Source organism: Myodes glareolus, chromosome 15, assembly GCF_982192425.1.
Source record: "Myodes glareolus chromosome 15, mMyoGla1.1, whole genome shotgun sequence".
In the NCBI taxonomy this organism is placed as follows: domain Eukaryota; kingdom Metazoa; phylum Chordata; class Mammalia; order Rodentia; family Cricetidae; genus Myodes; species Myodes glareolus.
This window is the reverse complement of record NC_142040.1, coordinates 62,277,534-62,304,602: the sequence shown is the minus strand read 5'-3', so window position 1 is coordinate 62,304,602 and position 27,069 is coordinate 62,277,534. Positions and strand designations below refer to the sequence as shown.

Genomic DNA, 27,069 nt, shown 5'->3' with positions numbered 1-27,069 from the left:
AGCAGCAGTATTTATATCATGTGCCTGCCTGAGTAGTTATAATTGACATTAGAATATGAAACTACATCACGTCCCTTGAACTGGTGTATGAGCAGATGGAGTGCAATCACGTGATCCATCAGTAGTATTGGGAATGGTCTTGAGGATTTCCTGATAAGACAAAGAGACAGAGGCCGGTGCTGACCAACCCACTGTAAATCCTCCTCTGCTCAAGCATAGAAAAATTATTGCTAAATGTAGCAAGGAAATGGCTGTCAATCAATCAGAGAGCAACAGGAATCTGTAGATTTCATTGGAGACAGTGAGTAACAATGAGGGCACAGTGGGGATGCAGCTGCTGGAGGGAGAGGCAACATACAGATGAGATTTTAAAATTATAAGTCTATGACTCAAAGGCCGTGGAATATTTCTGCCTACACTTTAGCATCCATTCACAGAGAACAATTTCTAATTATAGATTAAGTTCATAGCATGGCGTTTGACTGCAAAAGTTAAAATCGTTCTTAAAGTAACTATCAAGGGGAAATAGCATAATCTGATGCCATCTCTAAGGGATTATTGTTAGTGAAGTTGCATTGTCGGAATTGAGACTTCCCAGTGAGTTTGCGTGGGGGCATCTTAAATTCTGAAAGGTAATCTAACGGCCATCAGGAGACTCAGACTAGAGATGAAATGGCCTCCTTTCCAAGGCAATCTGCTGAGATATGAATTTCCTGTTTTATAGAAGACCATTTTACGAGGCCAATAACAGAAAATGTGAAGACAGCTATTCTTTGTAACACTTTATCAATAAAAGCTATGTTGTGAGAGCAGTTCTTTCTGAAGACTGTCAACAAGTACGTCCAAAAGTCGATTATTCTCTAATGGCACTGGAAAACTTGTGATAAATTGGATTCTTCTCATTTTTCACCAGTGATTGACTTGATACTACGAACTCAGTAGGCATACTTCAGAATTAAGATATAATCAAAGGAAAGCAGTGGTTCATGAATTTGATGTTCTTGCACTGAGTTTTTAGAATGCCTATAAAACACAGAAGCACAGGACAGTGTTTTCTTCTGATCCTTGCATTTCAGGCATACACGTTTATTGACATGGCAGACATCTGTGTTCATCATGACTAATGTATTATAAAAGGGGAAAATATAACATATGTTGTGTTAAAATCTACTGAACGTGGGGGAAATCAGAGAAACTATGCGCTTGTCATGTAAGGTTGTTTAGGTTTCCTCCATTTATTTATTTTCCAGTGACTTGGCATTTTATCATTGCTAGAATCTCAACAGCAATAAAGCTGAGGTCATTCAGATTCATTTAAAACTCTGGAGCAATGCACAACTGTGCCAAAGCTAAATCAGCACGACGTACAGTGAAATTACATTGCCATCATTTCTAGTTGCCTCATTTTGATGCATATAAAACATCGGAATGGTGCTACCTGTACAGCACAGATTAAGAAATGAAATCAGGGACAAGGAATTGTTCTCCAAGTCTGTCAAATATATGCTCTCATTTTTATCAAATATACACATTATGCCTAACAAAATCACCATCTCCCGAGAAACAGAGAAAATTGTATGCCGGAGATTATGTGGAATTTCAGTGATCGATTCTGTAATTTCTTACAGACAATGTTTTGTGTTATTTCGACTGCAGTAAACATAGCTGCTGCTATAGGTTAATTCACATTCTTTTAGTGACTTTGCCATATGAGAACTTACGGCTTGATTATATTTGGAGCATTACAACTTATTCTGAAGGGAGAGGGAAAGAGAAGTCAGAATCTATTGCCACCCAAGAACAAAGCTCTAAAATATACTTTCTTTCATTATTTTCATCCAGCAAAACTAAGAATAATAAAGAAAGAAAGCAATATATATGTATATGCATGCATAATTAACAAAATTATATTATACATGGAATAATTATGTGATTTATAAAGCCTCTAAGAAGAAACTGCACAGATGAGTTATAAAATACCATAATAACATTTGGCAAAGTGAAAATAAGAATTGAATAATCCAATACATATTCTTTTGAAACACAACATATATATAAAAAAATAGGAATTCAAAGTTCAACTGTACTTAGAAGTGAGCCATCCTTGTACCTGGGAGTTAGAAACAATCCAAAACAACATAAATCAAAGCAAATGCTAAGAGGGAGATTTGTGTGTCTGGGACTAAGCAAAGTGCTTCTCTAGAAAGGAAAGGATTCATACTCAGTCTCTAGAAACATAAAAATGTAGCTAAATTAAAGTAATTTCAAATTAAATGTAAGCATTCGAATATTGGCAATACTGGAAAGCTTAAAATAATTCTTTTCAGATTGATTAGAATACTGAGAATTTTGAGTAACCAAAAACATAGTAAAATATTACATTTGAGAAGGAAATTTAGGAACTACTTAACTACTAAACCTGTGATTAAGTGATTGGATTTAGACACTGATCCAGAGATAATCCTCCATTGTCTCTGTGGCTTACTATCTAATTTTATACAAACAGAAAATGTAGACAAAAAAAAGGTGCTTTTTTTTTCTGTTTTTCTTCTATCTTTATACCAAAAGGCTAAAAGCTACAAGAAATTACCTATGAAGATCTAATAAATTATGACGGGAATTATAAAAGTCAGTTTTTAACTAACAGAAAACAAACTAATATATTTATGGAGAATTATCAGATTTCTTTATTGTTGCACTGATAGCATTTATGGGCTAACTGCAAACGTAAGGAAGCTGTTTCATTCCACATCACTGAAGTGGCATGTAAGCTCTAAGGAGAGTTGAAAATTCAATTCAATGTTTATGATATGTAGATGGGAAACACAAGCTGAATCCTTGTGGCATTGGGCTTGTGTGATCAGCTAGCGGAACACATTCCAAAATGAGGCAGATGACAGCTTTGATAAGTTCATAATTTCCTACCTCACTGTTTTCTCTTCACACCCTCTGTGACCTGTAATCCTGATATCAGAAGGCCTTTCCACATATTGAAATCTCCACAGCCCTCTTCATGTTCCTTGATTCCCAACTAAAAGATGGGGCTTCTCATTTCAATACGTCTTATCCACCAACTTTCATATTTTAATGTTCCCTTTGTTAATGTAATTTGACAAAGCCACCTTTAGTTAATTATAACTTTACAGAATGGAAGAATTGACTGGCAGAGCAAACTCCAAGGAGTAGCCTTATACCACATATGCTGGGATCATTAAATTTTAAACGCATCATCAATATTGCTTGAAAATATGCAGATTTTTAAAGCTAACTAATGGTCATTTCTCTATGACTTCTATTTTTATCTTCTTTCGACACTGTTTGCCTTATTAATTTTACTGCTTCATCAGGTGGTGGATTGGAGTGGACTTCAAATGCAAACAAGTAATGTACTTTCAGCTTTCCCACCCTTCAAATGCTGTCACATTAGTGATCAGAAGTTCAACAGGCACATGGTGTGTCACATCTTTCTTTAGGGTCCGGTCACTCCTTCAATATCTTTTCTCAGGGATACTATGCTTTGTTTCTCCTCGGGTAAAGCCAATGCTGAAATAAAATATCAGCTATAACATAACTGATGCTACTTTAATTGTAAGCATCTCTAATACCCAGTTTGCCTTTCTTAATTAGTAATGCCTTTTACATTTTATTAATTAGTGTACCAACTGGTTTAGAATTAGAACCACTCCTCTCCTATCTGTAAGACACCCAGGGCAGCAGCAGGTGGGAAATTAAATGGGCAAAACGTGGCGCTCCTTCCTCTGCCAAGTTTTTTGCTCCTGTCGTTTTGCCTGGGGTATTTCTACACTCTCACTTGGGACAGCAAAGCCACAGGATGGATTGAACCGCGTTAATCCTCTCCCATCCATTGTTCCTGTTGGCATGATGGTTCCTAACAGAGGTTGCTCCCACAGTCTTCATCACAGTAGTATTGCCTCTGTACTGTTGGCACAGTACCCTCAGCATTCAGATTCTTCAGTGGTCCACTCACATCCCGGTCTCATTTTAGGAGATTTCTCTGGCGGATCTGAGCAATGACTCTGGCTTTATCTCCCTCTTGCAAACACATTCTTTACTTTCCTGCGGTCGTGTAATTAGTTTTTCTACTAAAGTGCATTCCTTCCCCTCTCCTTCCTTTCCTAGGACATTTTAACTTTTCTAAACACAAGGCAAACATTGTCATGAAATCTCCAATCATTGTCTAGAAAAGAAAATTGGGCATTATTATTAGCTCGGGGCAAGCAGAAGGCTCTCCACCAAACCTAGCAAGGAAAGGCAATTTTCCACTTCTTTATGAGATGACAATGCTGCTTCACTCTCCTCAAAAGTTGCTCTAGGCAAAATTTTCCTATCATCCTTCACTGTATAAAATCATGCTTTAATAACCATTAAATACAAGGTTTTTGCTGATGACATCAAATATTTTTTTTTAAAAAAATGTGTTTTTACTGTAATTTCTGAAATTTCACCTGGCCATGAAATATTCACCTAATTCTAGTATCAGCATTGAACTACCTAAATTCATTTCTCATTATATCTTTTTTGGGATGATTAGAAAAAAAAGGGGGCAGCACAGAAATAAGTAAAAATACTTCGGTAAAATTGTTCTGAGTCCATATGGAGATTCTTTTCAAACTTTGAACTCAAAGTTCAAGGTAACTACCTTTTGTAAAAGCATTAGAAAACCCAAGGTGATACTGGAAGAAACTATAGCTCTAACTGTGAATTGATTCAATTTTCTGTAAGACTAAAAGGAGGGAAATTGACTGTAATTCTTTTTGTTCGAGTTATTTTTTCCTTCATATCTTGTATTCCTGAATTATAGGTAACTAACATCGTATTTAATACTAAATCTGCGGTGATTAGAAGAACCATTGAAAACAAATGTATATTATCATAGAAGAGTCTTCTGCCTACAATACTTTTTGAAGTTGGAAATGTCAAACAATCCAATTTCGTAGATCTGTGGAATATAGCCCAGTTCCATCATTTAATAACTGCCAACATAATGTTTCTGGCTCTGCAAACTATGTATATTTAATATATGTAATTTATAACCTCTATTCCTTTTACAGAGTACTAAGCATGATGGAGACCTTGGCAAGAGCTCACAGTATATCAAACACATCAATAACGTTCCATTGTTCATCAATTATACAGAATACATTTAATAGTACCCTAAAGTCTCCATTAAATATGTAAACATTTCATTTATTTTCTTTATCTATGTAATCTCTTTCCCACCTAATAAAGCAGGCCACGCTGGCAGTTTCAGGAATATGTAACAATATTATAGCAAGCATAAGTTAAAATAACTGTAGTTTTCTTTTAAATCATTAATAAAGTAAACACCGAATGTAATAATCTGCTAAGAAATGTAAGAATTTTAAATTTTCTTGAGTATATTTCTGTTTTTCAAAAATCCAGTCTCTCATAATTTTGTTTTTCTGACATTATGGGGATAATCAGGAAAAGATTGAAAATTTCATTATATCAACCCTTATCATATTTAAGTGACATTTTACGCCAGAGTAATACCCGATAGCCACTATTTACTGACTTTTAAATCTGATGCTCAGTTTTAACTTTCTGGCTTTTGCATATATTTTTTGAAACATTACGTAAGTCTTCCTAGGTTTTTAGTTCATGTCTTAAATGGCTTTCTTCTGATATTCATACAATAGAGACTATTCCCACCTTTATTTTGGTTATTACTTAGAGGTTTTTATTTATTTTTTTTTGTTTTTGTTTTAAAACTGCTAGATTGCTAGCAATTCTAAATATGGAGTTGTTTGTATATTATCTTGTGTTTTTAACTGTTCTCACAATTTAGGAGTCTCTTTGTTCCCTACTAATAAGTCTTAGAAGAGCTCTCAGAAAATGGTATTGATGTTTCTATTTCACAGCTTATTGAGATTTGCTCCATGTGCTTGTAGATGCCCTTGTGCATTTATATCATGTGCATATTTCTATAATAACTTTTATTGCAATTTGCATGATTTCTATTAATTTTCTAATTATCCTCATCATACAGCAACAGCTTGAGAGAACAAATTAAAATTTCATTCCCTTTATATTGTATAAAACAGAAATCACATGTGTTTTGTTAATTTTAGGTAAATAAAACTTGTAATCAAACTTCCTTGTTTAGTTTATCACTTTGATCAATTGTAAGGTAAAATGAAATAAAGAATTATAAACCATATTAAATACATGTCAATGTTACGATAGTTTTGTTTGTATGATTAAATATTGACACTATTGTCAAAAATTACTTACTAAAATTTAGAGGTGTTTGCATTTATTACTTTTCTTATCACTTCATTGTTCTTTGATTATCCTTTGGACAAAAATTAAACAGGGTGTATTGTCAGTAATCTGATTAATTTTATCTGTGCCTTGAACATCATTTATGGTTTCTATGTGTTGCTTAGAAATGCTTCTTAGACTCTGTTACATCTTACAGATTAGATATTTTTATTATCACTTATTCATGTCTTTCCCAACACATTGTGTAAGCAGAAAAAAATGATAATTTCTACTAGGATAATCTGTTATGTAGGTTTCCCGTTACAAACACTTTGAATAGAAAGATAACAATGTCTTTCACTGTTCATCAGCATTTCTTTTGTCTCACTGTTTACTTATATAAGCCATGCAATTGCGCAGGGACACTATGACATTGTCTTCATCTTCAAAATGTACCACATCCCCAAAACATTATTCTAACATATTGATATATGTGTCAACAGTCCATTTAAATTGTACACATCAAAACAGAAACGTACATTCCCATTTTAGCAATGCAGCATTCTACAAACAATTGTTTTCTGTACCCATATGCTCAATTGTAGAACAAGCTGGCCCTTAAATATGCTATGCTTGGCATGCATTGAAGACTTTAATAATATTCTTTCTTGTTCTTGGAATACATTCTCTTCTCAAATTCTTCTGTGACATGCTTGATAATTTCCACTCATATGCTCAGTCTATACAAGTATTTCCCTACTAATCCAATGGAGATGTACTTGCATTTCTTTTTGGTAAAAAGACAACATCATTGATAATCTTACTTTTAGAAATAAATTAAACATTATAAATTCACCTATCTACTTGCCATAATGTATTTTTGTCTGTTTGTTAAGTGAGGAAATATATATTTTAATTTCTATCTTTTCAGCATCAAGAACAAGATGTCTATATGTGTATGTGCTTATACAAATACATTTATACATGATGTGGGATGCTTTTCTGTATATGTGTTGCTTTTATTTGTTGATTAATAAAGCTGTTTTAGTCAATGGTTTAGCAGAGTAAAGCCAGGCAGGAAATCCAAAGAGAGATATGTTAAGAGAGGAGACAGAGTTAGACAGATGCCACATAGCTTTCGAAGGAGGCACATACCATATAGTTTCCCAAGAAGCATGAGATAACAAACCATGAACATTATGATAAAATATAAAACAATAGAAACTAGTTAGTTTAATATGTAAGAGTTAGCTAGGAATACACCTAAATTATTGGTCAAAGAGTATTGCAATTATTATGTATAGCTTCTGTGTGATTATTTGAGTCTGTGCAGGCAGAAAACGAATGAGCAATCTCTATTAACACATAAATAAAACTAAACTATACATGGATATATAAAATGCAATGTTTTGAGAAATACAGTATAGCTAGTATTGTGATTGTCACAGATTGTAGAGACAAAATGAAGGTGTTTAAGAGAAACTTTGTAGATGATAGCCATCATAAAATACTATTTTTTACTCTAAACAAAGTAAAATGTGTCAGAAACATCCAGTTCTCTTTTGTCACAAATTGTGTTTTTTTTCTTTGACTGAACAATAATGCCTTGTGCTTTCTTTTCCATTCAAAAGTTACTAATCTCTTTATCTGAATGTAAAAAGCACACGATTTCCCACAAATATAAAATTTTTAAAAATAATCAGTTAGAAGTTGTTGTAACACAATTGTGGTTGCAAGAAATTTGAGAAAGTAGTGGAGATGGGAAAAGTAGGATTTTTAAGTGATAGTTGGTCATGTGTGTAACATGAAAGACTCAGAAATGAGTATTATGAGTTTTAAACTTTTCCTGGGCTAAATAATAAAAGGTTGCCACAAAAAATGACTCATAGTTTAATTAAGAGTGACACAATGCCTAGACAGCCAAGCTGTTGCTCTATTTTTAAACTAAAATAATAAAATTTTATAAATTAAGTGGTTTATTCTCATAATATTATTTTTATTAACTAGTAATTTTCATTTGATATTAAAGTAATAAAAACATTTTAATTTTGAATCTTATTGATGGATAGACTCTCCATACAGTTATCTGTGGTTTTAGAAGATATATACATATATATATATATATATATCACAACTGTTTTGAAGAACTTTTTGCAAAGAAAGCATTTAGACTTTCTGTACATAAAGTAGAGTGCTTTATCACATATTAACTATATTTATGAGTCAGCATTGCTAATTTTCTCTTAGATATTTTTTAAATGATATCTAGAGTTGATTTTGACACAAACACAGGCTTCAAAGGCAAATTTCTCTTCCAGAAGGATAATGATGAAAAATTAAAATCTCTAGGCTTTCTTTAATAATGAGGACTTGCTATTTTTATTTTTTCCCTGAAATTGAGTAAGTCCTGTACCATTGTTATTTGTCAAAGGTAATGGAGCTTGCACTTCTATCTGTATAGAACATGACAGATAATAACTCCCCAGTCAGCACCACAGCTCTCGGCCAATCAAATTAGTAGCCAATTCTCACGGAGTTGACTGACAAATGCCTGAGGTATATTCATATACCAGTTTGTTTTACTTAGATTTGTATAATAATGCAGAAAAGAAAAGGTTCTTAAAAACTTCATAAAAGCATTTATGCATACAGTGGTCAACAATGTCATGCTTCTAACCAACATTATCTCATTATTTCATTTAGACAATGGAAAACTCAATTATGCTTCACCTAAGGAAGTTTTTTTTTTTTAAAAAAAATAATGTTTTGTAGTAGTCAAAAAGTAAATACCATTAGCTGTGAAGAATTCTTCAGGACAAACTTACCTGAAATGGATCTTTCTTGACTTTAACACTCATATTCATCATGTAATTTCAATTTATAATTTTGACATATTTGCTGCTTAGCTGCTTTTTTGAACAATATTCCAGATAAAAGATCATTGCTATCATTAAGAAATTGCTTTCTATTTTCAAATACATTTTGCTTTTCGTTTGAAAGTTGAACTTCCATATGATGATATAGTATAATGCCCTCAATATAAAAATTTAAAAAAATGAAAAGAAATATTTTTATTACAGAAAACATAAGAAAATATGAATCTATAATATTGTGGGTTATAATTTTAGACTATATGTCAAATATGCATGAAAAAGCAAGAGAAAGAAATTCCCTCACAGTATTCCGCTTGATGTTTTCTTTCTGCTCGCGCTGATCAACATGTGTATGGATGTCTTTAGAAAAGTTTTGATAAATATGATTCTAGAGTGACAGATATAAGAAAATAATAAGTTTTCATTTCTATATATGCTAATCTAGAAGAAATAATTACTTTTCTGTTTAAAAGCCTGTAATATTAAATGATCTTATACGAGCTACTAACTCCTCATAAGAATTTGGGTTTTCCTTGAAGCATGCAAGCTAGACTGCAGGAAAGAGGTTTTCCAGTCAGATCCAGTCCATGCTATCAGAGTTCCATATGCTAATTGTGTGATGTTCAGCAATAGAGACATAAAAAGCTAAAAGGCAATCAAGTGCTACGCTAATTATTATGTTTGTTGTTGTTACAGAAGATGAAGGCTTCAAGCCTTGCAACTTAGACATCAACCCAGCCATAAAAACGTCAACCTGCAATTTGTCTTGTCTATAAGATATATTGGGGTAACAGACACATAGAACGTAAGAGAATGACCAAACAATGACAGGTACAACTTGAGGCTAATGCCAAGAGAGGTTTTCACTGCCCTACACTCTTGAGAGGGCCAGGAATGAGAGGCTGGACAACCGAGATGATTCCCAGGATAGAATCAAATGTGACTGGTTAAAAAAAAATAAAACTCAATGAAATTATTCCTAATACTATTCTGTCATACTCATAGATTAGCGCCAAGCCCAATTGTCATCAAAGAGGCTTCATCCAGCAACCTATGGAAACAGATACTGAGACTCACCGCCAAACGTTACATGGAAACCTGCAGAAGATGGGGAGGAAGGATTGAGGGAACATGGTTCACAGAATGAATTAACCAAGAAACATAAAGACTCACAGAGACTGTACTAATAGGGGACCTGTATGGATCTGAGATAGGTACTCTACATATATGTTATGTTTGTTATTTTGGTGTTCTTGTGGGACTTCTAGCAGTAGTAGGAAGAGGGGCTGTTTCTGAGGCTTTTATCTGCTCTTGGCACACTTTCCCTCATTCTGGGTTGCCTCATTTAGCCTTGAGTGGATGGTTTGCACCTAGTCTTATTGTAATTTGTTATGCCATGTCCAGCAATATCTCTGGGAGACCCTCTCTTTCCTGATTCAAGGAGAAATGAAAATGAGGAAAAGAAAAGGTGAGGAGAGACTGGGTGGGGTGGAGGGGGAAAACTGTGGTTAAGATGTAATGTTAAGAATAAAAAATAAATAATAAAAATGAACATTAAAAAAACAAAACTACTGTTTTGGAAGTAACTTGGACTACCCTGACCAACCCCTCAAAGAAGGCTTATACTGTCTGGTGTTGATCCTTATGTTAATCTATGGTCCCTGTGAGTAGCACTTTCAGAACAAGTGGTTAGCTTAACTTCCTTTAAGGTATAGACTCACACAGACACACACACACACAGATACAGACACACACATACACACATACACACACACACACACATGCACACAAACACGTACATGCGCACTTAATTGGATGACTGTGACTTGATCTGATGTGAAAGACTCTTTCTTGGGCTCTTAATTCCATGGTTCCAGGAGATACTATGTACGTTGCCAAGAGGGGGAAGCAATTAAATGGTCCTATCCAGCTACAGCATCCATGAACAATGATTATGATCAGCGTGGACAGATATGCATCATGTTCAGTCAGGGATGCTCACATGTCAGTGGCAATAGTGATCGAATTGTCTTAAGCCCCACTCAACAGAAGAGATATCACGTCTATTGCTAGGTATGTAGCCTTATTTTTCTGATAATTCCAGGTCATTGTTCTTAGGAAAAACCTACCCCTACTCTGCTGAACCAGCATAATTTTTTACTACATTTTAAAATAGCATCTTTAGATCCACAGAAAAGGGGATCTACAACCTCTCATAAATAAAGGGTTTTTTCTTCATTTTTTTCTCCTTTATTCTTACACATGGCAAGCTTTAATAACAGGAGACCATCGCTGAAAAACACAGAAACAAAACTGGAAACAATGCAAATGTGAAAGAATCACTGGAAGCCTATCCCTGGTGGTAGCGTCACAATTAAAACCAAAACAATATTAGTAACAATGGACATGCTAGCATGGAGTGTGAAAGATTTGTAGAGTCTCAACCATAGAGAGGGACGACAGACAACTTACAATGTTAGTTCTTTTAAGTGAAAACAGAATATAAAAATTACATTCTAAAATAGTGTGGTATTCTTAAGTGTAGAAAATGTTTCTCTTTAAGTGTTGTGGAAAGTAAAAAAGTTCTTAAAATAGCTTATAGGTATATAAACTTCCAGATATTTATCCTTTATGTATTTTCATAGTTAATCTTAAGTGGTACCTGTTAGATCAATAAAATAAATTTGGGTAGATATATATAAAGCCCACTTCCTCACTCACCTTCTGATTTCACTAAGTGTTTGCTGAGCATGATTGTTCTCCTTGAGCTCAGGACTCACTGCCATCCTGCATCACCTGGTATACATGAGCCAGAGACATTCCACACTGTCACGTCACTCAGCCCCTGACTCTTGGTCTGAATATTTGTTCAAACTTTAAAATCACAGACTAGGATTGTGTCTTTTCACAGACAGTGGCAATGAAGGCCTGGCTGCAAACCCTTCTTTCCACACATGTGAATAAGAACATCGAGCATGGTATATGCACAAGATCAAAAATAGTAGCCATGTCGGTAATAGTAATTTTTATGTATAAGCAAATTTTTAAACTGACTTGTTGAAGCTATTAAAGCTTGCCACGGGTAAGAATAAAGGAGAAAAATGAGGAAAAGTGAAGGAAAGAAGGAAAGAAAGAAGGAAGGAAGGGAGGGAGGGAGGAAGGAAGGAAGAAAAGAAGAGAGGAAGGATGGAAGGAGTTAGGAACAGGAGAGGGAAAAAGGAAAAGTGGGAACAAAGAAAGGAAGCAATGAAAAAAGGAAAGAAAAAAGGAAGGATATTTAAAAGCTTTCATTGATAAGAAAAGTACTAGAAAATAAGACTATCAACTACAGAACCAAATGCTTTATATATTTCTCTTATTTTTTGTTCCTTGTAGTTACAGAGTAAGATTAAAAAATGCTTTAAAGCATTTTTGTCTTACTAATCATAGTATATAACAACCATTTGTTCTACATATCCCATAATATAAAATTAGAATTTTAATGAATTATTTAAATAAAAAATATTTGAGTCACTAGAATTGTACCTCATTATCATAGATGGCAAGGCAATTGAAATATGTACATATAATGGAGGCTAAGTATAGGTAATTAGCCTGCATTAAAGTGTTATGGTTTCTAATTGCCTTCCATGATATTTGATTATTAGACTTTTATCGATCATGAATTGAAACCTTTACACAAAGAAAATATACTGCAATTTTTGAAAGAAGTTAAGATGGTGATATAAAATTCAGTAAAACAATAAAACATCTAAATAAAGAAATACTGCCAATAGTTCATATTTTCTTAGGCAACCCCAGAAACAATCACACTTGTGTGAAGAGGAAAACATTCTGTATTTCAATTTATTTAAAATTGATTAAGCAAACAATTACAAATGATTAAATCATGCTTCCTCTAAAACCATGAATGAAACCACCCAGTCTTAGTATTCTAATTCTGTGAAACACAGAAATAATCCTTGCAAATACATCAGAAAATGAGTAAGTACCAACTGGTGTTAAATGTAACACTCCAAAGAAACCTGTATGAAGCAGGTGTGAGAAGCATCATATCTCTAAGGAAGACAGTTATAGAGAAGTAATAGGTGAGAACCATTCCATTTTCCCATAAAGTAAAGCAAGTTTCACCTATTGCAAATCTACAATGAGGTACCTATTGATCAGAATAAAAGCAATGTTCAGAAAAAACAATCAGATTCTAAACATTTCAAGTGGTTCAACACATGCGCTTACTAAAAATAAGTCACAAAATAAATATTTGACAACTGTCTATTATAAAAAGCATGGTAGCATATGTTTATAGTTATGTCTTACCTCATAATTTATGCATTTAGATTAATATCTTAGTTAGCAAGCTGTCATGGTAGTACACTCTCAGGTTGCTAGAATGCAATTTTACTCCACTTTAATAGCATAAGTATGATTACACCATTATGGACCTGCCTATTTGTTGTGTGATATTTTGATCGTGTTCTGACAAATGAAACATGCTTGGCGTCAGAGAGTAGAGCTGGGCACTAGTTGACCATAATTGACCACAGATGTTTTGGATGACTGAGGACAGATAGGACAGAAAGGAGAGAGGCGGGGCGTAAAAGGATCTCGGCCCTTTATGAGGAAGAAATGGAGCAGGTAGGAGAGGACTGGTGGCTTTTCTGCTTCTCTGATCTTTTTTTTTTACCATGGAGTCTGACTCCCAAATGTTGATAAAGAATGGGCAGAGGGGATGACCTTGGAATTCCCACATTCAGGGAACCCTGACTGCTCTTAGGATTGGAGAGGGAAAGGGAGGGGGAATGGGGAGAGTGGGAGGGAAATGGGAGGAGGGGAGGAGGTGGAATTTTTTAATAAATAAAGAATAATTAGACTAACTCTTCCATATTATCATCACACAAAGCATGATTTCCTTTAAAAAATAAAGACATATATATTTTTTTAAATCCGTAATAACCTGCTTCCTAAATAACAATAGTATTTAGAGACGTTTTTACTTTTTGTGGCATTAAGATATAACATGGTCACTCACCTCTTAAACAGTTTACCCGAGTTAATGGGAGCTCATCAACTCCAGCTAGATAGGGAAGGAACCAGCATAGGGCCAAACTAGACCCCCTGAATGTGAGTGACAGTTGTAGGGCTGGGCAGACTGTGGGGCCACTGGCAGCAGCCCCAGGATATATCCCTAATGCATGGACAGGATTTTTGGGGACTCATTCTCTTTGGATGGATACGTCGCTCAGCCTAGATATAGTAGGGAGAGTCTTAGACCTTCTGCAAAGCTTTACGTTCTCTGAGGAGTGAATGGGGTGGCATTGGGGGTTATGGTGATGAAATGGGAGGAGGAGAGGGAATGAAAACTGGGATGGCTATGTAAAATTTTAAAAAAGAGAGTTTGTTTTCTTTTTTAAAAATAAAAGAAAGTATTAAAAGCAGATATGTCATGGTATATTTTATTATTTCATTTTATATTATATTATTATACTTTATAATTATAATTATATTATATTATTATACTGTGTTGTTTTCTAATGAGAGACAGAATTAGAGTGGAATCAGATGGTAGGAGCGATGGGGAGGAATGGTAGGAACAAAGGGAAGGAAAACCAAAATCATGATCTATCATGAAAGAGAAGAATATGACATGGTACGTAATTTCTTTTAGAAACATTTGCAAATATGGTGAACATGTAGCTGACATACTTTTTGGGAATCGAGGTGGATTGTCATTGACATCAGTGAGGGTAATGTTCACAACTGTTGTTCCAGCGAGCCCACCGAGCTGTCCTCCCATGTCCTTCGCTTGAATGAGGACCTGGTACTGCTCTTTGACTTCTCTGTCCATGTTTGGCAACGCTGTCCTAATAACACCTTTGGGGAAAAGTAATAACAGAATCAATATCACAAACAGAATGCTTCGCTTGACTCAGACTGAAATAAAAAAAAGCATTTATGTCTATATTTATTATCGATGAAACATTAAATAAAAACTTTATCAAAAATTGAAACAACCTAAGTACCCTAATGCTGGAATGTGTCTGTCCCCCCCACCCATATACACAGGCACATCTTAAAATATAGTCATAAAGAAAACAAGAGAATAACAGTGTATCTCACTGTCAAGGACATCTCACCCCAAGTAAACTAAATTACACTACATTTATGGATTGGGGTCAACTCTGGGATGAAAAAATTGTTAAAACTTTTAGATTAAATTTACACATGGAATAATTCAGGTAATTAAACTTGATCGAGTGTATAATTCTAAAGACTACTATTAACATCTCAATCGTTTAATATTTACAATTAAAATCCACTTAATTTAAAACACATAAAGTGTCTTACTTACGTAATGTGTCTGTTTATCTTTTGGTGATTTCTCTAATTATTTTAACTAAAAATTTTCATTTTCTCCCGCTCCCTTAGCTGTCATCAGACATCATTATTATTGTGTGTTATTTGAGACTCCTTCCATCAAGGTAATTCAGTGTCCAGGACAGTGTCTTATGTTTAAAACTCATTAGTATGTGATTGAATAAATTAATAATTGGGTGAATGAAATTTTCACAGTTCTGAATCTTGTATCACATATGCATATTTACTTACAGCAATCATTTTTAATTTTGTATCCTGGTGTAAGAAATACTTTATATTTCTGTTTCTTCATGGTGAAAAATTAAGACTTTCAGAATAATTTGGAAGTTGAATTATATATTTTATATCAAATTCCAATAGCCAAGAATTGTAACAGGTAGATATTGAAGAATCTTTACTTTAAGTACACATGACTCTGATAGTAGTAGGTTATATCTTAAATAAAAATGCATGCATGAATAATAAAATATCAGGCATCAATATAGTATATACCATTCAAATCAGTATCCCTGCATACATCCATATATCTGTGCTTGCTACCATCTACTTACCCACTGCTATATATTTGCTAATGCATATTGAACTGCAATCTGAGAATTCGTCTGTCACTTGGCAGGAAATAGTTACAGAAAAGACATCCATCATTTTTGGTCCTAATGCTTTATTCATGAATTGGTACTGACACCATTTGATCCAATCTGTCTTCTCTTCAGCATGGGCTTCTGATGCTCTATTTTCAATGTTTCTAAAACTAAGACTTTTAAACTTCACATCTCAGTGTTGCCTTACATACCTTACACTATGCGGCATCTATCTGATGGACAATGTTCACATTTTCAAAAAAAATGCCTGATCATTTGCTGTCTTTTCATATCACTGATAATGTACAATTCTACTCAACTCACTATACAAAAAGTCCTTCATTTTCAATGTGCATACAGCCTTTACTCTATGTTACTTATTTCTCCACCTTATTCATTCCAAGGTTGAAAACTTCAAAGCAGAGAAAATACTAGATGAAATGGGAAAAAGAGAAGAGGGTGGGAGAGACGGAGAGAGAAGGAAAGAAAACAAGAGTTAAGAAATAATGCTCCAGGGCTTATCAGCAGTGACTTGCTCCCATCCATTAATAATGCTATATTTTGGGTTCACTGTAGATGAATATATTTATAATGTCTCATTTGTCATTAATATATTAAATAAAAATGTTTTCAGTTTTTGGCTATAGCCACAGATACTGTATTATAAATAAATTTGTATAAAAATAATAAGTAGGTGCTGTGCAGGTGGCTCGGTGGAAAAGTGCTTGCCGTGTACTTGTCACAGGATTGGGCTTCCAGGTATATATATATATATAACTGTCGGGTGAGTGTGGTAGACACTTGTAATCCTGGCACTTAGATAGGGTAGAGAGAAAGAGAGAGAGAGAGAGAGAGAGAGAGAGAGAGAGGAGATCTTCAGAACACAGGCGCCACAGATCTCCTGACTCAGTGAACTTTTCTATCAACCTACAGACCCTGCCTCCATATACAGTGCGGAGAGTAATCAGAGAAGCCATACCATGTGGCCCGCTGTGCTCCACATGCCCCCATACAAACACATGTGCTCATGTCACACACACACACAGTTGCTAAAATAATAACAGTAATTCAATCAAGCACAGATCATTGATTCTATTTTCCGTATAGCACATTATCTAGTAGTGTCAAACTCAAATTGTGATGAGACTCTTACTTATAATTCCATTAAATATTTAATACCTTAGTGAGAATGCATGTTCCACGGCATGTGTGTGTGTGTAAATGTGAAAGTACAACATATGAATCTGTTCTGGTGCTCTCCTTCTATCATGGGAACTCCAGAGAACCAATTCAGTTTCTTAGGGTAGACCTGATAGGATGACTTTACCCACTACGTCTTCTTGCTAGTATTTTCCCATTTAGTTGACAAGGTACAACTATAAACTCTTACGCATGCATATGTACAAATGAAAATGAGATCAAAATTCTTTCTTCCTATGACTCAGTTTAGTCATTGGTAGTTTTTCCTCACTAGGAAAAGCAATTACATTTTTTCTGTATGACAAGTCTATCTATCACTTCCTGGATACATGCACACCTTACACAGAAATGGTTTTCCTTTATTTTCTTCATGTATTTAATGTGTGTGAGCATGTGTATTAAAGTATGTGTATATACACGTGTGTGTGTGTGTGTGTGTGTGTGTGTGTGTGTGTGTGTGTGTGCAAGACCAAGCTTGTGTGGGAATGAGAGGAAAGCACTGTGGCACTAGTTCCCTTTTTTAACTGTTTGTTCTTTAGGAATTGGATACAAGTCGCAAGACGTAACAGCAAAGGTCCATAACTGCGGAGCTATATCACTCACTCAATGTTTTCCTTTCAAGACTAAACCCTCCATGACCATGCTGTTGATGTTTGTATCTCATCATTCCTTTAGCAAATTCCTCAATTTATTCAGTGCATTTTGGTTTGCATGCATTCGCGGGTATAGTCATTTCTGTAGTAGTGTACAGAAACATCATTTCTGTGTATGAGGTAGGCAGAGTACAAACTTGAGTGTCTTTCTCGCGAGTTATCTTTCATAGTTTTTTTGAGACAGGTTCTCTCCCAAAGACCTAGAGATTCCTGACAGCTCAGCAACCCTAAGTAACTGCCATCTAGCTTTGGGATTACAAGCATACACCACTGCACTTGGCATTCTATGTAGGGTATAGATATCAAACTCAGCTCCCCAAGCCTGAGCAGAGAGAACGGTCTGAACATTCTTTTCCTGCAGGCGCTGCACACCTCATTTCTAAAAGTGACACTGCTCTGAACTCTTGAGAGCTCTTGAAATCTGAAGTTGAAGAATTAAAGAAAATAATGCAGACAAAAGTTTCTGTCCTGCCTGGTCCTGCGACCATGCAGTTTCAAATAAATACACAGAGGCTTATATTAATAACAAACTCAATAATATCACTCTAGTATTAATTACTAACTTACTCAGTAGAACACGAGACTCTTAATACTAAGGTAGTTGGTTCAGGTCTCACATTGGGTACCATTAGAAATCTGAAATTACGCTTTCATTTTCCATCTGCCCAGACTCAAATAATCACACAGAAACTATAAAATAATATTCTGTTTAGTACTCTATGGTCACATATTGTTACTGCACATTTTGCAGAACAAAAAGAACACAATATCTGTGTTTCTCTTATTGGTTGAGTATTTTCCTTGACAAATTTTTGCTTCTTACTATACATTTACTTCCATTGATTTTCTTGCACTTGCATGTATATAGTCAGTAATGTCTTACTGTTTCATGTCAGGTTGTTCATTCAGATAACTGTATAAAAAATGACTGCTTTGTTTAGGTAAACTCCCAGCTTTGTCTTTAAGGGAAGGAATTATTGTTTACCAATATTAGATATTTGATTTCTGTAAGACTGTATTCTGAACTTGCTCCTTGACAAATTTCAAGTAATAAAGCATCATAAGTACTCATAATAATTTAAAATATTGCGTCAGAACATATGATGTGACCTTTGTTGAAATTTTAGTTACTGACCTTAAAGGAATCAACCATTTTTAAGAATAAAGCTACCTATAAATATCAACGTTTGTACTTGGAGACAACACTACTTTTGTGCCTGAGAAGCTCTTCTTACAAAGATGGATGGTAAATTCAGAGATCCTTAATATTGTGGGAACAAACAGTACTTGAGTGCTTATCTATAAACAAAACCATTGCATGATCTCTGAACTTAAGGCCATACCACAGAGGACAGAAGAGAAAGAATTTAAGAATCACAAGACCAGGAGAAGGACTTTGAAATACTATCTGCAGAGTATGAAACAGCTTTTGCAATTATGGACTCCCAGTAACCACTCTTGCCTACACTGGGCCTACTTAAGCCTTGGCCTGTTGCCAGTCAATTGTTGTCAGTTGAATCTGGGATATACTTGTGGGACTCAGTCCTGCCATAATCTACCTGGCTGATCTATTGGCTATTGGAATATACTTGGGGACTTGACTTGAACTTTGTAAAAGCAAAGAAAGCTACTTGAGCATCAGGAGACAAAAATTAAGACATTAGCAGTCATTGTCTTCAGGTTTTTGGCTTCTATGGAGTTCACTAGGTTTCAGTAGATTGTTCCAAACTGGAAATGCTTCTGGTTGACTGAGTCACCAAAGAAAATAAAAACATGAACGTGGCATATAATGTGTAAAGGGTATAGCAGAACTTAGAGGGTGAAAGCAATCAAGTTTGCTTTATATGTACACAAAATTGCAAAAAGTCAGATCTAATAAAGTTATAAAAAGAATAAAGATGAGATATCTTATGGAAGTAAGATTTATTTATTTATTTATTTATTTATTTATTTATTTATTTATTTATTTTGGACACAGTCTTGAGACTTTTGCTGCTAAATGTACAGGGATACATTCAAGAGCAAGTTTCTGGAGAATTTATCCACAACTGGGCAATCTTTATCAGGTTTCTCCATATGAATTCTGAGGTGGGCAGGGTTCTGTAATTTAAAGTATCAAAAGTAGTAGAGGTAGAAATCAAGTAGATTCTATAGTTACATTGTTACTGTTTATGAATAATTCAATAAATGAGCAGAAGAGAAAAATTATAAGATACATGATTTTTCCTAAAAATATTAACCATATCTTAAAATATTTGATCAAAATTCTGGAGACAGTTGGCAGTAGTGTTTTTGGAATGACATAACGACTTTTAATAATAAATTGCATATGACAGAGTAAATATCATAAATTTTATATTACATATATTTTGCCATAATAGAAAAGGGGGATTTAAAATTAAATAAATGATCCTGAAATGAAATATCATAAACCTTTCTCAGGTGCACCTCGTTTATTTAAAAAATAAATATCCACAGGACACAACACAGTGATCTCTAGTCATCTAAATTAGACTGATTGTGCAAAAAAAATTACAAGAATTTTATACAAACATTAAGACACCAGAGTCAACTATTCACAATAACATTGGCTTTCCCAAGTGGAAGATTGCTTCATGGGATTAGAGACACAGCGTTCTGATATCAGTGTCACAGAATGAATGTACTATTATTGCTGTGCATTTTTCCAGACTATGATTTTTCTTTCTATATTTTGAGATGATACATGTACGATGTCATGTTTTATATGGCCTCTTGACAGTATAGAGTCACCCAAGAAGAAACTCTAGATCAGGAATTATTTCCATAACCTGCCGTGTGGGCATGTCTCTGATGCTTTGGCTTGACTATTAACTGACAGGGATCACTATGGAGAGCTCCATTCCATATGGCATGACTTGAAGTTTGTAAAAGCAAAGAAGGCTACCTGAGCATCATGTGACAAAAATTAAGCAAGGATATATGCATTTTTTCTCTCTTTGTGAATGTGGATATAATGCTTTTGGGGCATATCATGGCTTGCTCACATTAATGGACTATAATCTGGAAGTGTAAAGAAATAAATCCTCTAGAGTTGGTTTTGGTCAAAGTATTTTGTCAAAGAAACATGAATTAAACTAAACCAACAGTTAAATATAACATTTACTATCACATAACCATAAAATATAATATATAATTTTATGATATTTTAAAAATTCACCTACCTTCTTATTTTAAAATTCTACTGAGTAATTGTTTAAGGAAACAAAATGAATATATACGGAGTAAATTACGTTTTGGTTAAAGCAAATAATTGGAAATAAGAGTTCTTTTATAAGATGTGTATTTTTTTCTTGGTTTATTTCACAGGCTCCTCATTTTACCTTAGGGTATATATATATATATATATATATATATATATATATGTGTGTGTGTGTGTGTGTGTGTGTGTGTGTGTGTGTGTGTGTGTGTGTATAGTTTGCTATAATCCACTGTGAAAGTAGAGTAGAGTAGAGTTTATTACATCAAACTGTAATACTAATACAGAAATCACTTACATATTCTCTTTTCAACTGAATCTTTTTCTAAATGTATAAGCACCAAAAGTTTTTATGAGGTTCTTCCATTAATAATTGTTTTAAATGGTTTCTACATTCAAATAGGAAAATGTTAGAAAGTTTTGGTTTCCATGTATTTTATTTAATAACAGCAACCTGAATCAGAAAAGGAAGCTAGATAGCTGGAACAAATGGAGGCTGTTTCTGAGAAATTGCAATTATACTTGATTTTTGATTTTCTTTTATCTACCACAAGGTGATAAATTTGACAAAGTCGTCTTTCTGGTTTTTGTGCATGAAGGACTTGTTTTCATTCTCTTAACGAAGTGCCTCCTAACCCATTCTTTTCCCGTCTAGTGGTCTGCGGCATTGTCACAGCAGACTTCTGTCTCCGATGAAAATCAATGCTTCTGAAATTTATTATGCTGCTGATGCTTAGAAGAGATTCACCTTTATCTCTAAATACCAAAGTTCATATGAAATTATAAATGCAAGATTATGTAGTTATGAAGCATATACATTTTCAACTACAAAATAATACTTTTCATAAACATAAGGATTTATCTACCATTCTTACAAAGTACATAGAATTTTAGATTTATTCACATAATTTTATATGTGGTTTTATTTTCTAACAATCATTTTAGCTTATTTACTGTACTAAAATTTATGTTTTCCTATATTTTTTATTCAGATGATACTTCCATCCATCTCATCTACAACGATTCTTTCTTTATTAGATTTCAGTCTTTCCTGGCCTGGAAACACATTTTGAGTTTGTGTAAGTCACCCACTCTGTAGAGTTTGTCACCACAACTCTGAGTTTCTGGGCTCTCCTGCTCCACCAACCACTACAAGCACCAAGTTTACTTTCTGCTTGTCTTTGTGTCTCTGCAGGTGTTCCTTAGGAATTAAAAGAGGTTAAGCAACTGATAAGATCAGTGCTTTCATTTGTAGTCACGGTTTTCATTAAGGGAAATCTATAAGAAGGAACAGATTGGGCCTCCACGAGAAGACAGGAAAGGATCATTCAAGTTTGCTTTATAGCCAAGCTGTATATTCTACCTATTATTCCATTTCTGAGAAACTTTGTCAACTTTACATTTACAAAAGAACTCCCTGAATCATTTACCTCTTCAACTTTTCATTTTTTTTTGTCTGCAAATATGTGTGATTTCTCTAGTAAAACTTCAGTAACTGGTCAAACAATATTCCTGTATGTCTTCCCCAATATTCTTTCATAGTTCTTGGGTAAATAAATTGTAATCATTATCTCCACAACCCACAATCTTTTAAATAATGGGAATTCTTGATTTTCATTTCTGACACTCTGTCCAAATGAAAGAGAGTCACCCTTTCTAGTTCTTCTTCAGTTAAAAACTCTTTCTTAACACATTTCTTAAAGTGGACTAGTGAGGAGACTTAGAGGAGAAAACTGCGGGCTGTCAAGTCTAATGGCTTCAGTGTAATCCCTGAGCATCACAGTTTGGAAGAAGAGAACCAACTTATTCCCACAAACCATTCACTGATTTTGACACATATACTACTGTGGTATGAGCATGCATAAACACACACACACACACACACACACACACACACACACACCCTCCATATCAAATAAAATACAGTATCCTAAAAATATTTATTCAAAAATTTGAGACTTTTCTTCTTTGAGATTTTTCATGTTTAAAATTGATAAAAAGCATATTGTATGTGTGTATGAAATTTTCAAAGCAAATAAGGTCAAATACAATGAATTTACTTGAAGATGTAAATTTAAATTTTCCATTTGAAAAAGGATGATACCAATGCAAATGGCAAAATGGATAGGAAAAAGCCCAAGGGTTCTCAACTTTCAGGAAGAATTGGGGAAAGGTAAAAGAAAGGCGTTTTTCCAAAAAGAAGAGTACATCTTGGTTGCCCAATCTCAAATGATCAGTCACAAACATAAATTCAAGTAACAATATAACCATATATGGACTACTTGATTATATTTATGAAGGCATATTAATTCATGAATTTTCATATGCATAAAATAATAAGTAGTAAAAAGGAAGCAATGAATTTAAAAAAATGAAAAAAAGTATATGAGATGATTTGAAGGGAAAGAAAGGGATTGGAGAATGTACTTATATTACAATCTCAGAAAATCAAAAACATTTTATTTTAATTTGAATATATTTCTTCTATTTTGTTTACAATTTTTATATTATACTAATTTACCATATTTATATTGAAATCTATTTTAACCTATAATTAATAATTCTTTTAATAAGTGGAATTCTGAAGTTCCTCTTTAATTGTGATATGTGATGCCTTGTTTGTTCACTGGTCAGAGTAGCTGATTCCTTAATGAAACTCAGAATTTATAATCAGATAGTTTGAAAAGGAACTTCATATCATTCAAACCTAGAGCCCTGGCTCAATTGTGAATACTGGCTTACTAAATACAGGCCTCAGGACTGATCTCTCTTGCCACAAGTTGAAAAGAGAGAAGGACTGAATAAAAAAGAAAACATAAAATTGACCATGTGTGTACACCCAAGCACTTATTATGCTATGTATATTTTGGCTAGTTTTGAAATTTGATATTCATTTATAGACTTGTTCAAAACAGAAAAAAATAGAACCGACCAATCAAATAAATAGAAAACATTAAAGTAATGGGCCTACCTATAAAGAACATTTCTAAGAGAATTAATGATTTTGGTTTATTAGGTTCCCAAGTGTTCAGTTTCCCTCACAGCAAGTATATGTAACATATTTCTCAAAAGCAACCCTCTATAATACTTCTGCAGATAGCAAAAGAAAGTTCAGATGCTTCTGAGTCATGATTAAACAATAAAATTGAACACAACCTAGAAATCTGCCATGCAACAATAAAGAAAATATGATTTTAGACTGATGAATAAAAGATTAGACATGAGATCTTTTTTAAAAAAGGTAAATAACTCCTAGCTAACAACTTTGGACCTCTTAAAAAGACATGCGAACATTTATATTTACACAAAGCTTGGGAAATATTTAAGTATTTACTCAGTAAAAGAAAATATATCTCCAGCAATCATATAAGTTGGTATCTCTTTTGTCAAATGATGGCTCACTGATTTTATGTGACTACACTGAAATAGACAATATTTGATTCCAAAATTTAATGAAAGTTGAATTCTTTGAGTGAGGGGTGATAATGTTGTGCCAAATTAAAGCATTACCTGTCTTGGGATCAATAGAGAAGTAAGGTTGGCCCTGAAGAATGCTGTAAACGACTCTGGCGCTGTTTCCATAAGTGGGGTCATCCGCATCTGTGGCCTTGACCTGGAGCACATAGGCACCTGCAAAGTAACATTGTGTCATTTTCCGAGACATAGATAAAAGGCATACTTGACTGTTAAATGAATGTTTTGAGTACATTTTCTCCCCAACAATTACTTAAGCAATATAATCAAAATATTGGGCAGTTTCAAGTCCAAGTGACAATGGATAACCCTCAACTCACCAAGAATTGTATTATCTTAAATACTGAACAAAGGCAGCAAAAACAAAAAGAGGAGAACCCTTGAAGCTACTGGCAATAATGCTAATATTATTTCATGGCAACAATCCAAAATAAATAAATTATTTATTTATTTATTTAGAATTATTTTTTTGAGCTCTACATTTTTCTCTGCTCCCCTCCCTGCCTCTCCCCTCTGGCCTTCAACCACCCCCCCAGGTCCCCATGCTCCCAATTTAATCAGAAGATCTTGTTTTTTCTACTTCCCATGTAGATTAGATCTATGTAAGTCTCTCTTAATTTCCTCATTGTTGTCTAAGTTCTCTGGGATTATGATTTGTAGGCTGGTTTTCTTTGCTTTATGTTTAAAAACCACTTATGAGTGAATACATGTGATAATTATACAAAATTTAATTTTTTAAGTGCAAATATAATGGAATACTGTGATCTTGTAAGTCTACTGTGAGTTGGTAACCATGTAAGAGCAACGAAAATGTTGAAGAGACATCCACACGGTGGAGTTAAGAAAGCCTACTGCCATGAGCCACAAATTGGAAAGATGCTAAGTAACCATTAGCCAATGAATGAAAAAAAATCTAGTACATAAACACAGTGTGATACAACAAACCTATGAGAAATATTGGAATACTTGTGTTAGAAGTAACATATAAGTCTTCGAGTTCTTTGTCTTAAGTGGAATAAGCCACCCGAAGAGAGAAAAACACCAAATGATCACACAAGTATATGTGATCACAACTAATCAACCTCATTGAAACTGAAGGTTTAAGAGTGTTTACAAGAGATCTGGGGATGTAGTGAGAGAGAATGAATCTTGATCAATGCTTACTGAGTTTCACTTGTACAGGGACAAGAAATTTTGGTGCACTATTGCAGAATGAGGTTACCATGATAAAATAATGTGCTTCAGATTTCAAAAACTAGAAGAAACTTCTATTAAATTTTTACAATATAGAAATGAGAAACATTTGAGATGAATAAAATGATTATATTTAACTTGATTGTATGATTAAATGTATCATATATGAAAACTCTCTTTGAAGTCTATTGATATTTGCAATTTTGACTATAAATTAGGTTTGATGTTAATGAATGTGTGTATATAAACTATAACAAGTGAATTAACTTTAAAATGTAGGCAACAATAGAGTTGTTGAAATTGATACATATATCAAATACATTTTAAAAGCCATTTGTTTCCAGTACATAGATCATTGAACTGAAAGGCATCACAACATTTTTATTGATTTACATACCAAGGAAAACGCTGGTTACCATTTCCATGAACTCATCTGCTCATTGTGGATGCTTGAATTTCGTGATTAAAATATCAATAGAGGAGCTAAAAGGTTTAGAGGCTGCTAAGTGATATATAACTTCATTTACAAATCAGCATTGGCCGCCTACCATTAGGAAGCCTCTAATTAGAAATTAATATTAAAGAAATAAAGAAAGCAAAAATGATCATAAATAGTGGCACTGTCCTAAAGCAGGAGAGTGTCTCTGGGTTTCCAGACCCAATTAATTGCAAGGTTTGGACCATAGCAAATCATTATAGCCAAACAAAACTACTTGAATATTTTCTCATTTCTTAGAATTGTGCATAGACTTAGATACTAAGAAGAACAGAACAATTTTTTACTATTATCTATTCCTAAATATATATAAATTACCTTATAAGCACTTTAAAATTATATCTTACAAATGGTATGCTCAACATTACTGTCCTTAATTTAGAATAAAAAAATAAACAAGGTATCACAAATTATAACAAAAGTCTTCACTAAGTAGAAAAGGGTCAATCATGTTATGGTTTGTTGCAATTTCTAATGATGTGTAAAATATGCATATATAATGCAAATAAACAAACATTACATATATATTTATATAGGGAAATGTATTTGTAACTAAGTATTTCATGGAAATAGTTAATACCACATATATCCAAAATATTATGTGGAATGATCCACTTAAGTTAATTGGGAGATGTATTATAAATACCAAACAGTTAACTGTCATGGCTCAGGAGCTAATCATTCTCCTATCTGTACTTTCTGCACTAAAAAAAGAAAAGAAAAAGAAAACTACGCTATT

General features: G+C 33.8%; 1 protein-coding gene across 1 annotated transcript in view; it reads right to left on the bottom strand.

The window, feature by feature from the left end:
- Positions 1–27,069, bottom strand: part of Cdh12 (cadherin 12) — a 911,264-nt gene that overhangs the window by 56,944 nt on the left and 827,251 nt on the right. Inside the window, exons 6-7 of the mRNA XM_085676604.2 lie at positions 24,677–24,796; positions 14,823–14,990 (exon numbers count right to left, since the gene is read on the bottom strand). Of these exons, the coding sequence (XP_085532730.2) occupies positions 14,823–14,990; positions 24,677–24,796 (288 nt within the window). The remainder of the gene's footprint in view (positions 1–14,822; positions 14,991–24,676; positions 24,797–27,069) is intronic.